Source organism: Dermacentor variabilis, unplaced genomic scaffold (genome assembly GCF_050947875.1).
Source record: "Dermacentor variabilis isolate Ectoservices unplaced genomic scaffold, ASM5094787v1 scaffold_12, whole genome shotgun sequence".
Lineage (NCBI taxonomy): Eukaryota > Metazoa > Arthropoda > Arachnida > Ixodida > Ixodidae > Dermacentor > Dermacentor variabilis.
In genome coordinates this window covers 56,579,124-56,591,319 of record NW_027460280.1, presented here as the reverse complement: position 1 = coordinate 56,591,319, position 12,196 = coordinate 56,579,124, and the positions used below count along the sequence as shown (strand labels likewise).

The 12,196-nt window shown below is 46.4% G+C and overlaps 1 protein-coding gene across 2 annotated transcripts in view; it reads right to left on the bottom strand.

Annotated features, from left to right (window-relative positions):
• Nucleotides 1-12,196, bottom strand: part of LOC142566008 (uncharacterized) — an 82,904-nt gene that overhangs the window by 1,245 nt on the left and 69,463 nt on the right. For both annotated transcript variants that reach the window (XM_075676689.1, XM_075676690.1), the window contains 2 exons: nucleotides 2,259-2,471; nucleotides 1,901-2,096 (listed from right to left, as the gene is read on the bottom strand). In XM_075676689.1, the coding sequence (XP_075532804.1) occupies nucleotides 1,901-2,096; nucleotides 2,259-2,471 (409 nt within the window). The remainder of the gene's footprint in view (nucleotides 1-1,900; nucleotides 2,097-2,258; nucleotides 2,472-12,196) is intronic.

The window sequence follows — 12,196 nt, the reverse complement described above, 5'->3', positions numbered from 1 at the left end:
AGTCATCTGGAAACACTGGCTGCATCCGCCACTTTACTGATGGTATAGCTGCAAGGCAGTTGTATGTTGCAAGGCTCAACAATCGTCATCGTGTGGTTATTCAGGACTCTAAAATACAACTATCTTCTTTCGTCATCTAGTGATTAATAAACAGCAAAATTTAGTGTGCTGCTATGAATCAACGATGCCATGCCAGCAAATTTTTGTACCCTTGGATATCTATCCGATGGGACTCGCAAGAAGTGTATTGCTTTTAAACCGAAACCTACGCCGAACATCTTTCTGCAATGACAAATGCTTCAAACCTCAGCTAAGTGCCTAGAAAAATGAATCATTTGCTCTAAAATTTTCATGCCAAACCTCTAAAACAACCTTTCTTTGCCATACAATGCCCCAGATTCGTTCCATCGGCAAAAAAATACATTGTATGTGAAAAACAGAAGATTACGTAATAGTGCTGTTTGTTGAAGCTGATGATAAAGCTCCACGTATGCAGCTAATGAAAACTGTGGTTACTCTGTTCGCGTTGGACTCTCGCTTCTAGTGTGAAAACTGAAACTGTGCAAGTTAGGTTGCAAGTAATGTTGCTATCGCATTAAGGACATGAGGGAATGAGAAATTATAGACTGTTACGGTGCTAGCAGCAACACCCAGTCCGCAACATTGTCAGCGTTGGGCTCCGTTTATGAGGTGAATTTGATTTTATTTGTTCATCTTATTGTGCCCACTGCCAGGCAAAAAAAAAAAAAAAAAAAAAAAAGAGAGAAAAAACAGCCTTAGGCCGTCACCAATGCGACACTGGATCTATTGCTTCACTTAAAGCAGTCAACGGTAACTGTCATCATAGGGGACAATTATATAAATACTCATTTAAAAAGTGACTTACTAAAATGGCCCCCACCGAAATTCGGGATCTGATCCCACGTTCTCGAGCTTAGCAGTGTAAAGCCTGTTTCACATGCAAGCGAAAATGCTCGCGAATCCTGCCGCCGCGCCGCAGAAATCTGTTTCGAGCGGCGGCGGCGGCACTAGCGGCGAGGTTCGGGCAAGTTGGAATTTCGTCGCAGCGGCAGAGTGGCAGCACCACTTCCGAACGGCCCGCCTCGACACGTGACCAGTGGAGGACTAGTGCGGGAAAGCCTGTGCATAGGACGATGTTTATTTACTTGCTACACGGGGTACGAACACAATACCCCGAGAGCTTTTCAACGAATTGTTAATTGCTAAGCGCAGGATATGTATTCATAAAATAAAAATTTGAGAGGCAGGGACAAAGCAATGCCTATGTTGGTAGTCGCAAACTACTGAAACTGGCTGAAAGTCCCGTGTTTTTTGCCAGCAACATTGCTATTCGCTTCGGCGGAAAACGCGCGGCGGCAATGCATGTGAAACGGAACCTCGCGAAAAGCTTCGCATCGCCGTGCCGCTGTTCGCTCCGTTCACTCAATCGCTTGCATGTGAAACAGGCTTAAGTAGCAGTGACCTAGCCCCACCATGGCGTGTAAGCATCATCCTAAGGAAATCCAAGGTTTAATGAAGTCTCTGAACAAAGGTTCAAGAATGTATATGCCATGCACCAATTTTCAAAACAAGTATGCATACTATCACTCATAAAAGCATTGTAGTTATGCTATTGCACTATTATAGAACATGAGAAAATATATATTGCCATTCCAATCAATTATGCGTAACTTACAGCAACTGCTTCAACTTCGAAATGGCGGGACTGTTCCTTTGTACCATTCTTCAACTAAAGATGAACGAACACCCCACTCAGAACTATATGTGAATACTGTCAAACAAACCGATCTTAACAAGTTGCTAAAGATCACTTCTTGCTTTTCCCATCCGGCTCCTATTCTGTAAAAGTGTGCATGCAGAACAAAGTGGCAAAACTCACTTTGAACTTTCCAGTGCTACGCGGTGCTTTCCAGTCGATACCCTTGTGACTAGGAATGTGGTCATAGTAGCAGTTATCACCATAGGTACAGCCAGTAGTTCTCCAGAAGTAACATTCATTGCCATTCACAGGCCCAGATACCTTGACCTTCGGTTCACTCAATGTAGTGGCTGGCTTCTGCTCCTCTGCTGACATCCTGAAAACACCACACCCGAGTTTTTTAAACACAATTTTACACCTGTGCAGCACTCATAACTGAACCTTTATGGACACGAATGCACAGCAATCACCATCGCAAGATTGCTATCAATGGTTATCAATCAATCAATCAGAACAAGCAACATGCAAGGCTTCTCACTTCAGACTGGACTTTCGCAGCACTGTCACTGGCTCTTTCTTAGATCCATTCTCTAGGTAGTTGTTATCTGGAAACCGGATGAGAATTGCTGATCCGCACAGTATATGGCCTTGCAAAGCCTCCATGGCTTTTCCAGGCGAAAGCTTGTTGCCGTAGTTGATGAAGGCACAGTGCCGGTCATGCAGGATTCGAATGCTGTGCACATCCCCGTAACTGCATGTACAACAATGACTTACTGCAACACTTGCATGAGCAGAGAGAAGAAAATCAAACAAAAGAAGGCTACACATACACATACATCCACAAATGTGTTAAATGTAACAAAACCAACATAACACTAAAGAAGTAGTGACCCAAAATTTTGAAGTTGAGGAAACTTGAGATCAATTTATGTGGACACACAGTATATACAAAATATTAACAGCCAAATGTAGCTTAAAACTTATTTAAAACCAGTTTTAAAGTATCTGCACACAGAAAACCGCAAAGCGCAGCACCTTATGACATTTACAGCATTAAGGTCAGTTTGTAAACATCCCAAGAGCACAAAAGCGCTATGTCACGAATTTGTGTTCGCTACCACGCTCCTTGTATGTGCTCTTGCTCGTCCCACAACCAATCCCGTCATTGCATTGATCAAAGTTTTCCTTGGCTGTTAGTCGTAGTGGGGTGCTCTGTGTCGCTGCAACAATCTTTGTCATGCCAGTTGAGATTTCCAATACGAGGAGAGTACAGCACAATGTGCCTTGTTGACTTCTGCCAGACACTTTCAGTGCTGGGAATAGCCATGCATAGGTTTCCTGTGACGGCCCTCAGCAGCAGAAGTGGACAGAGTTTGTGTGCATCACTGGATGCAAGGAGTGGACCCTACTAAAGAATTGCTGCATTTGCCCACCTCCATTTCAATCGTAGAAAAAAAAAAAAAACTGATTTGCCTTACTGAAAATTTGCAGAAAGATTGTATTTTATTGTCCGGGTGGTTAATAAACACATGGCACTCTTGCTTGCCTGGTCTTTACAGAAAAATAGCAAATTTGCCTTCACCTACAGGGAAGCCAATTGTTGCCAAGATGATGGATATGCGTTGCTGCCTATTGGCAGCTGTTGAAAGCAAAGCAGTTGTTCCAGGAGGATTGTCTCGTGGGAAAGGCAGTTGGTTTTGAAGACGCCTACGCCTAAAAGTGATCGGTCATGTCTAGTATGCAGAAAATTGTCGCCAGTGGACAACGAAATAAGGAAGACGATGAGGACAGCAGATATCACGTGGCACTTGTGTGCGTAGATGAACAAAACCACTAGCAACAACGAATCTCACACACTGGTGTTTGCATCACAGCTTTGTACGATTACGTGACCAGCTGTGTTTAAAAATTTATTGTCTCTTCTCGGTTTCTGAAATCGAAACTTGGACTGGCCGCTATAAACAAGGCTCTAAATAATTAACCCCCGCAATCTAAACCAAACGAAGTTTTGTGCTGTGATAACTGGGTCACTAGCTACTTATTACAACAGAAAATACAAGTTAGAACATTTCTGAGTCAGTGTTCCTTTAAGGAACTGATGGTTGAAACCTAAAGTATAAACCCCATGCAAGCAATCTTGCACGCAACAGCGACAAGCGATGTGATGGAGATGGCTGTCGAGTTTGCTTGTCACCTACAAGTCGCACGTCATGCGAGCGATGATTTTGAGCTATGTCTCCCTGGTGCTGCCGGTACGAGGGCAGCAATATACGCGCCGAAACTAGCATATACTAGCTCAGGGCGCACCTTCGTACTTTCACTAGCTCGGAGCCTGCACCAATGACCTGTGAGGTGGCAGATGCCTGCTTTAACTCCACAGTGAAATTTTTCCAGCAGCACGAAGGCACAGAAGGATTTTTAAGGTCATTAGGCAAGATGACATTGTTTGGGGCTGCTCGCCGATTTGCACAGAAGCAACAAACATCCATCACGGACTGGATGACCAAGCAACAGTACCACTTCAAAACACTTTCCGATTAAGTTCAGTTAAATAAATGCTTTTTATGTAATTTCCCCCCGGTTTAAGTATACTTCCCTTACCGTTCTGAAGTAAGATATTTGGATGCACATGATCATGTTGCCAGCTACTCTTCTGATAAGACAAACTAATTTTCATGGTGCCTTGAGTTCGTCTTAATGGGAGTCTACTGCAAATTTTTCTGGCAATGCTTATTTTCTGACAATGCCTATTTAGCTCAAAATGGCCAGACCTGGTGAGGGGCCCTTTAAGGTCACACAGCACCCGCTTGTTCTGGTGTGTAGTTCACGGCCGTTACACAGCTGCTGATTGACTTTCTCCGATGTGCTGATGGTATATTTCTATGGACAAAGACTCATTATTTCAATTCTGAAAGCGACCCTTGCGGGATAATTTGAACCTGACTGGTCAGCACACACACGTCCGACCCCAAGATGTCAGTCTTGGTGGAACTAGGCAACAATGAATGCATCGAAGACTATCTTCCGTCAAAAACAACAATTTTTGTCCTGCCCACAGCAAGTGAGAGAGAGAGACAGTAATATAGGAAGGCAGGGATGTTAACCAGTCAATAGTCTGGTTGGCTACCCTACGCTGGGGGAAGGGAGAAGGGGAAGTGAGAGAAGGGAGAGAGAAGGTGTACATACGTGTACGGACAGCACTTGAGTTAAAAACGCTCGCGCAAACCAGAAGTTTTGAGAAAGCATAAAAGTGCCTTCACTGCCTTCTGAGCCGATGATCGGTCGGGACGGTGCTCTAGTAACGTCTGTTCACTCAGAGGACGATCATCTAATTTCCTTAATGTGTTGGACAAAGATGGTCTTTGTGCTTGAAATTGAGGACAATGGCACAATAAGTGTTCAATGTTCTCCTTGCATCCGCAAACATCACATGCAGGACTATCAGCCATTCCAATTAGAGCTGAGTAGGCATTCGTGAAGGCAACTCCAAGCCATAACCGACACAGAAGAGACGCTTCACGTCGGTGTAGACCGGCTGGAGGTCCGAGTTGAAGTGACAGGTTTAGTCTGTGCAGTCTTGTGAGCCTTGTATGTGCGGTGTTCCACTCTGCTAAGGAGATCGTGCGTGCTAAAATGCCAAGTTGTCTCGCGGTGTCGATCCCTGAGAGAGGAATGGGGACGCAGCAGTCTTCTTGGTTTGATGTCCGAGCTGCCTTATCGGCGTCATCATTTCCTACGATACCGCAATGACCTGGTATCCACTGGAAAGAGATATCATAGCCTTTTTCTCTCAAGTGATGGACAAGTTCAACGATTTCGCACGTGAGCCGATCGTGAGCTGCATGTCGGAGAAATGACTGCATACATTGCAAGGCCGGCCTTGAATCGCAGAAGACTGCCCATTTTCTAGGACTTTCAGCCTTTATCACATGAAGCACATCATGGAGAGCCGCGAGCTCTGCAGCTGTAGACGTAGTGACATGGGAAATCTTGAACCGCTGGGTTATTCTCATTGTTGGTATAACTACAGCGCCACCGGAACTTGTTGATGTAGTTGATCTATCAGTGTAGACGTGTGTGTAGTCGCTGTATTTCTCGTACAAGAGAAGTAAAGTTAGCTGCTTGAGCGCTGATGATGGCAAGTCCGACTTTTTCTGAAGTTCTGGGAGTGTAAGGTTTACTTGAGTACGGCGCGTACACCATGGAGGAATGGAAGGCCTTGCCGCAGGTGTGTAACCTGACCTGAGAGAGGCACGGTGCGCGAAGATAGTCGCACTAAATGTCGTGTGGGGCCTATATACAGGGAGACTTGCGAGGTGGTGGGTAGGGGTCCGGGCGAAGTGTCTTATGTGCCCACGCATTGTTTTAATGCTAATGTGTGTTCTAATAGTGGAATCTTGAGCGACTGCAATAACTTCAGTCGTTGACGCACTCCGCGGTAGACCAAGGCATATCTTGAGGGCTTGGGCTTGGATGCTTTGGATTATATTCAGGTTAGTTCTGCAGGTGTTGGACATGACCGGTAGGCTGTACCGCAGGAATCCAATAAAGAGGACCCTGTACAGTTGCAGCATGGATTGTATTGGCACTCCCCAGGTCTTCCCTGCAAGGAACTTGAACATATGGCAAATTCCTGTCAGGCGTTTTCTCACATAATTCACATGAGGGTCCAGGAGAGATTTTTGTCAATGACTACCCCCAAAAATCTGTGACTCGTGCTGTACGAGATCAGTTGTCTGTCGACAGATATCACGTATGGAGACATTAATTTCCTGGTAAACGCCACCACTGCACACTTTTCGTATGATATATGAAGTCCTTGTTCTCAAAGGTAGGATGATGTTAAAGTGGCTGCCTTCTGAAGCCGCGCGCGAAGTTGCAGTCGCATCACACCCGACATCCAAATGCAAATGTCGTCGGCATAGATGGAGAGCCTAACAGTGCATGGCAGGATGTTGGCAAGGCCAATGAGTGTTAGACTGAAGAGCGTTGGGCTCAGTAATCCGTCCTGAGGCACCCCACGGTTGCTGTAATGCGGGGAGGTCGGGCCATCCTCGGTAAGTATGAAAAAGGATCTCTTATGTAGATAGCTACTTATCCAAAGATACGACTTTGCCGCCAAGTCCTACTGCCTCTAAGGCATTGAAAATCGCTTCGTGCATTACGTTGTCATACGCTCCTTTAACATACAGAAACAGGGCAGCAGATAATCTTTCGCAGGACTTCTGGTGCTCGACGTAAGTCACCAAGTCGATGACGTTGTCTATGGAAGAACGACCACGCCTGAAACCGGCCACCGCATCTGGATATACGTGGTAATGTTTGAGGTACCATTTTAGCCGTGCTAAAACCATCCTCTCCACTAGTTTTCCGCTGCAGCTGGCAAGCGCAATTGGTCGGTATGACGCAATGTCTACAGGTGACTTGCCAGGCTTGAGCAGTGGAATTAGGCGACTGGTCTTCCATTCCTGGGGAACCGTACCTGTCTGCCAGGAGCTGTTGAACAAGAGCAGGAGCACTTTCCGAGCCTCTTCGCCAAGATTAGGGCACGGTAGGTTATACTGTCGGGTCCTGGTGAAGATGAACGCTTGCACAAGGCCAGTGCAGCTTCATGCCCACAGCAAAGTTTCAAGTGAAAACAGCTGCTCACAACCCCGAATGATTATCATGTTTACACAATTTTCCTTTTTTTACATTCACCCAATTAACTTTTTCCCCAAGAAAATAAGTTTGAATCCCCATGCATTACAATGAGATACGAAACCAAAACTATGTTTTCTCAGATTTGGCAATCGCCTACTGCCAGAGCCATTGTCACCAAATGATGGCAACAGAACAAGCATTCACATAGATTGACAAAGTTGGTGACAATGACGCACCTTGCTCATGCTCATTACAAAAGCTCAATCAAAAGAGGAGTTATGTGCTAAGCTAGTGCCAACAGAGCAGCGTCACAGGTTTCCAGCATGCGAGTTTTGTGTCACATGTTGAACTGGAGGGAAAACACCGGGAAGGCGGAAATTGAAGATGATGAGCAAAAACTCTGCACAGTATATATAGGTAGGGTTCTTCTAAAGGGGAGAGGGGGTAAGGCAGGTGGGTGAAGCGATGACGGAGGGTGTGTTAGCAGCGAGGATGTAGAATTGAAAAGACTGTTAGTGCAAGGGTGTAGACTTCAAATGAATTGAAATTTTCAATTTTACACCCTCGCCGCTAACACACCCTTGGTCATTGCTTCGCCCACTTGCCTTACACCCTTCTCTCTCCTTTAGAAGAACCCTACCTATATATACTGTGCCAAGGAAAGCATATGTCGCTTTGAAAAAGACAAGACCACTTGTCGAAACGTTGGCTCTCGCTTTTACCTTGTTCTTGTTTTGCTCATGCCTCATGCTAATGCAAAGTTAGTCGGCGCTTGGGCCATCATCCCTTCAACAATGGTTGCAGAAAAGTTCAAGAAATGCAAAATTTCAAATGCAGTGGACTGTATGGACGACAGCACGTTGTGGCCTATATTGATACAGAGTTGTCTGAGAGTTACAATTACGAACATTAACGGGGTAGACAGATCACAGAAGGCAAAAAATAAAGAAAATTGAATTTTTAAAACTGACATTTTCAAAACCTGTAACTATTTTTTTGGCTAATGTGTAAATTTTCTAGCTTTGCTATGACCTGCAAATGCAGTTGCACACAGGTTATTATGTTCAACCTGGTTTCCTTTGAAAAGAGTGGTCCCTCATCGTCAATTATCCACCACCACTGGCTGTCCTCGCTCAATGGCTTTCTAGAAAAATGCGTCATCGAGGCATAACAACGCACGATCGTATTGGCTGCTCGGTACACGTGACAGTGACATTCGAGTGGCCACGCAGCATCCTGTCGTCTGCTTCCCAGTGTTAGAGTGCACACATGCGAGTGCAATTTTATTTTGCTCTAATTGCTGGAGGGTGCAGCTGTGGCCTCACCAGTGAACAAGTTCAGCACTAAGCATAAATTTGGGAAATGGGTGAGGTAGTCACTGGCCAAGAACTTCAAGGAGCACCTGGCAACAACTTGGGACATTCAAGACGCCGGGCTCACTGCCCTCGGTAGTGCGGTTGCCGAGCCTGCCGTGATAAGCTTAACACCAGACCAGCGAACCCGTCATGTGCAGAAGAGAGCATTGTGGTCAGCAGCCGTGTATGCCACGACACACAAATCTTGCAACCACACCAGCTAGAACACAACCAGAAAAAAGCAGAAGCAAGACTATAGCAGATGCCCATTCCAGCAATGGAACGAAAATGAAAATTCTTCGCCAAATGCACCGACGCCGTGGATCTTGCAGCATTGAAAGTTTGAAGGCGGCAAAGGCCTTGCTAGCACGTGCAAAGTGCAAGCTATATGATGGCCAAGTAAGAACGAACAAAGGTGAGTGGGAGTATGGCCTTTACATTAGGCTGCTGTTGTGCATGTGAAATGTGACGAGACGTCAGCATGTGAGTTCATAGTGCATCTGTGAAGATCAGATCAACCCGTTTACTGTGAATGCACTGTACAAATGACTGGCAAACGCAGCTAAACGTGTTTTGGGTAAAGAACATCACACATTGCAGCTTTCATGCGAAAACGTCACAGGCGTATGTGAAGACCCATCACTACTTGAGGCGCACGGCCGATAAGGATCAGCATCGTTCCATGGCCATTCCCTGGACATTGGGTTCTCGGGTACTATGTGACAAACTTAAAATCTGATTATATATTTAAAATCAGCCTAAGAAACTGAACAGGCCTGTGCAGTTTCACCAAATTTGGTCAAGAAATTAAATTATCTCCATAACCCATGTCCTTCTCGAGTTGCTTTTGCGATTTTCTCGTAATAAATTTTTTTTTACTCTCTTGCAATCTGCCTGCTTAGATATCGCGGCACCCGGAGCAAGTAGAGTGTGTATATGTTTTTTTTTTTTTCAGTAGAAAGATACATGCTTGACAAGTGGCATGAGGCAAGCAGATTTTTAAATGCTGGCTTCAAATTTTAATTATTTTACTTTAAGTTAGAGTGCAGGCTAGATGAGAAATGAAGAAAGTGACACACAACACAAGCACTCTTTGTTGTGTCACTTTCTTAGTCTCTTGTCTTGCCTGCAATACAAGTTTCTTACAGTAATAAAATGCCAACTAGCTCGCCTTTCTAAAATCCTATTTTACTCTATTTCTAGCCACTTTCTTCCCACATTACAAAATGTCAAGTACAATTTATTAGAATGACACTTACATTGACCACATTTAAAAAATACTAGTAGCATTACATTCTGTTTGGATCCGGACTGCTGGTACGATCTGTTGGGAACTCGGCGCTGACGCCCGTGGTTGTACCTGGGTCGCAAGCCCCAAGGGTAGCGTTGGCCTGGCGGCCTGGGGTACAACTGGAAGCATCCGAAGGTCCCGGCAAAGCATGAGTCGACTGGTAACAACGAAACAACTTGTTTATTTTAACATCGCAAAGAGTAGGCGGTCAGGTTTGACCGAAGTAGAGAGACGGGAGAGCACTTCACTCAACAGAAGAAATCGGAGCCCTCCTTTCGGCGTCCGGGGGCAGCTGTTTTTATACTCTCGCAGTTGAGGGCAAGAAGGAACCCCTCAAAAGACGAGCACGTGAATGTACAATGGGCTAATGGTGACGCACACTGTCGTAGCGATGCCGTAGCACCATGTCGAGCACGATCTCGTAGCACCCTGTCGTGGCGCTGCCGGTCGGACACAATGACTGTAATGAGAGGATGGTCCCTGCTTTGGCATCGCCTGTTTCGGGCACAATGACTGGAACGAGATCCCTGCTTTGGCATCGCCTGTTTCGGGCACAATGACTGGAATGAGATCCCTGCTTTGGCATCGCCTGTTTCGGGCACAATGACTGGAATGCGAGGATGATCCCTAGGCGGTCGCATCGCCGCAGTCGCGCCTGGAAACACCTGGCGATGAGTGTTGCGGCGACGACGATCGGGCCAAAATGTCTGCCGCCCCGCCGCAGTCGCGCCGGCAAAACCACGTGTCGCAGGCGAAACGCAACAGACCGCCCCGCCGGGGGAAGGAGATCCCGATGGACAGGGGACTGCATCCGCTGTCCGGAGGGATGTCGCTCGATGATGCTCATAACCGAAGTCGGGCGTCCCTCGACGTTTCTTGAGCGCAGCGCACAGAGAAGGCCTCGTTCTCTTGTTCAGGTTCGCACGGGACACTGCAAAGTGACTTCGGGAGAGTTCACATTTTTGTTCTCGTTCCCGGCAAGCGTTAGAACTACGCTGAAACTCAACCGCTCAGTCAGCAAGCACGGCACAACCCTCACTAAGCCCTGCCAGGCTCTTTCCCCTTTTTATACCACTGCCTAGTTCCTTACAGTAGTCTAGCATCACTCAGAACGCGTCCACAAATTGAAAAATTGCACTAGAAAGCATATCATCACTTTGAAACACTAAACAAAAGCAATATGTTAAAAAAAAAAAATCCTGCCTCAGGAAGAAAACATCAGTAACAAACAATTTTGAGGCTGATTCCTACGTTAGGGGCTTCGACTTAAGCCATCGGCGTTACCGTTGAGACTCCCCTTTTTGTAACGCACCTCAAAGGAATATTGTTGTAAAGCGAGGCTCCAGCGCAGGAGGCGGCCATTTTTGGGAGAGATGGTCTGCAGCCATTGGAGAGGGCAGTGATCCGTCTCAATGATAAACCTCGAGCCGGCTAGATAGCATGACAATTTCTGAACGGCCCACACGAGACATGCACACTCTTTCTCGGTGGCGCTATACGCCTGCTCACGACTGGTCAGCTTACGACTAGCATACAGGACGGGGTGTTCTACTTCTCCATTTTCCCGTTGGCACAGTACAACGCCCATGCCTCGCTCACTAGCATCGCACTGAACAATGAACCCTTTTGTATAGTCTGGCGATCGTAGCACAGGCTGGCTTGTTAGGGCACTCTTTAGGGCGCTAAAAGCTCTTTCCTTTGTCTCGTCCCAGACGACTGTTTGAGGCTCTGTCTTTCTTAGAGCATCCGTCAGGGGAGCCGCGATATCAGAGTACCTAGGGATGTACCTCTGATAGTAGCCGGCGACACCTAAGAACGACCGAATATCGGTCTTTGTGCGCGGTTGCGGAAAGTCTCGCACAGCGGCCACTTTTATTTCAGAGGGGCGGCGACGACCCTGACCAATCACGTGACCGAGGTAGACAACCTCGGCCTGTGCTATCTGGCACTTAGGAGCCTTGACTGTCAAGCCCGCTTCGCGCAGGCGGGTTAGCACTGCCCGCAAGTGTGTCATATGCTCAGACCAGGATGCGGAGAATATCGCTACGTCGTCTAGATACGGTAAAGCGAATTCTTGCTGTCCCCGCAACACTTTATCCATGAGACTTGAAAAACAGTATGGCGCGTTCTTCAAACCAAAACTCAACACTTTAGGACGGAATGTTCCCATTGGTGAAATGAACGCCG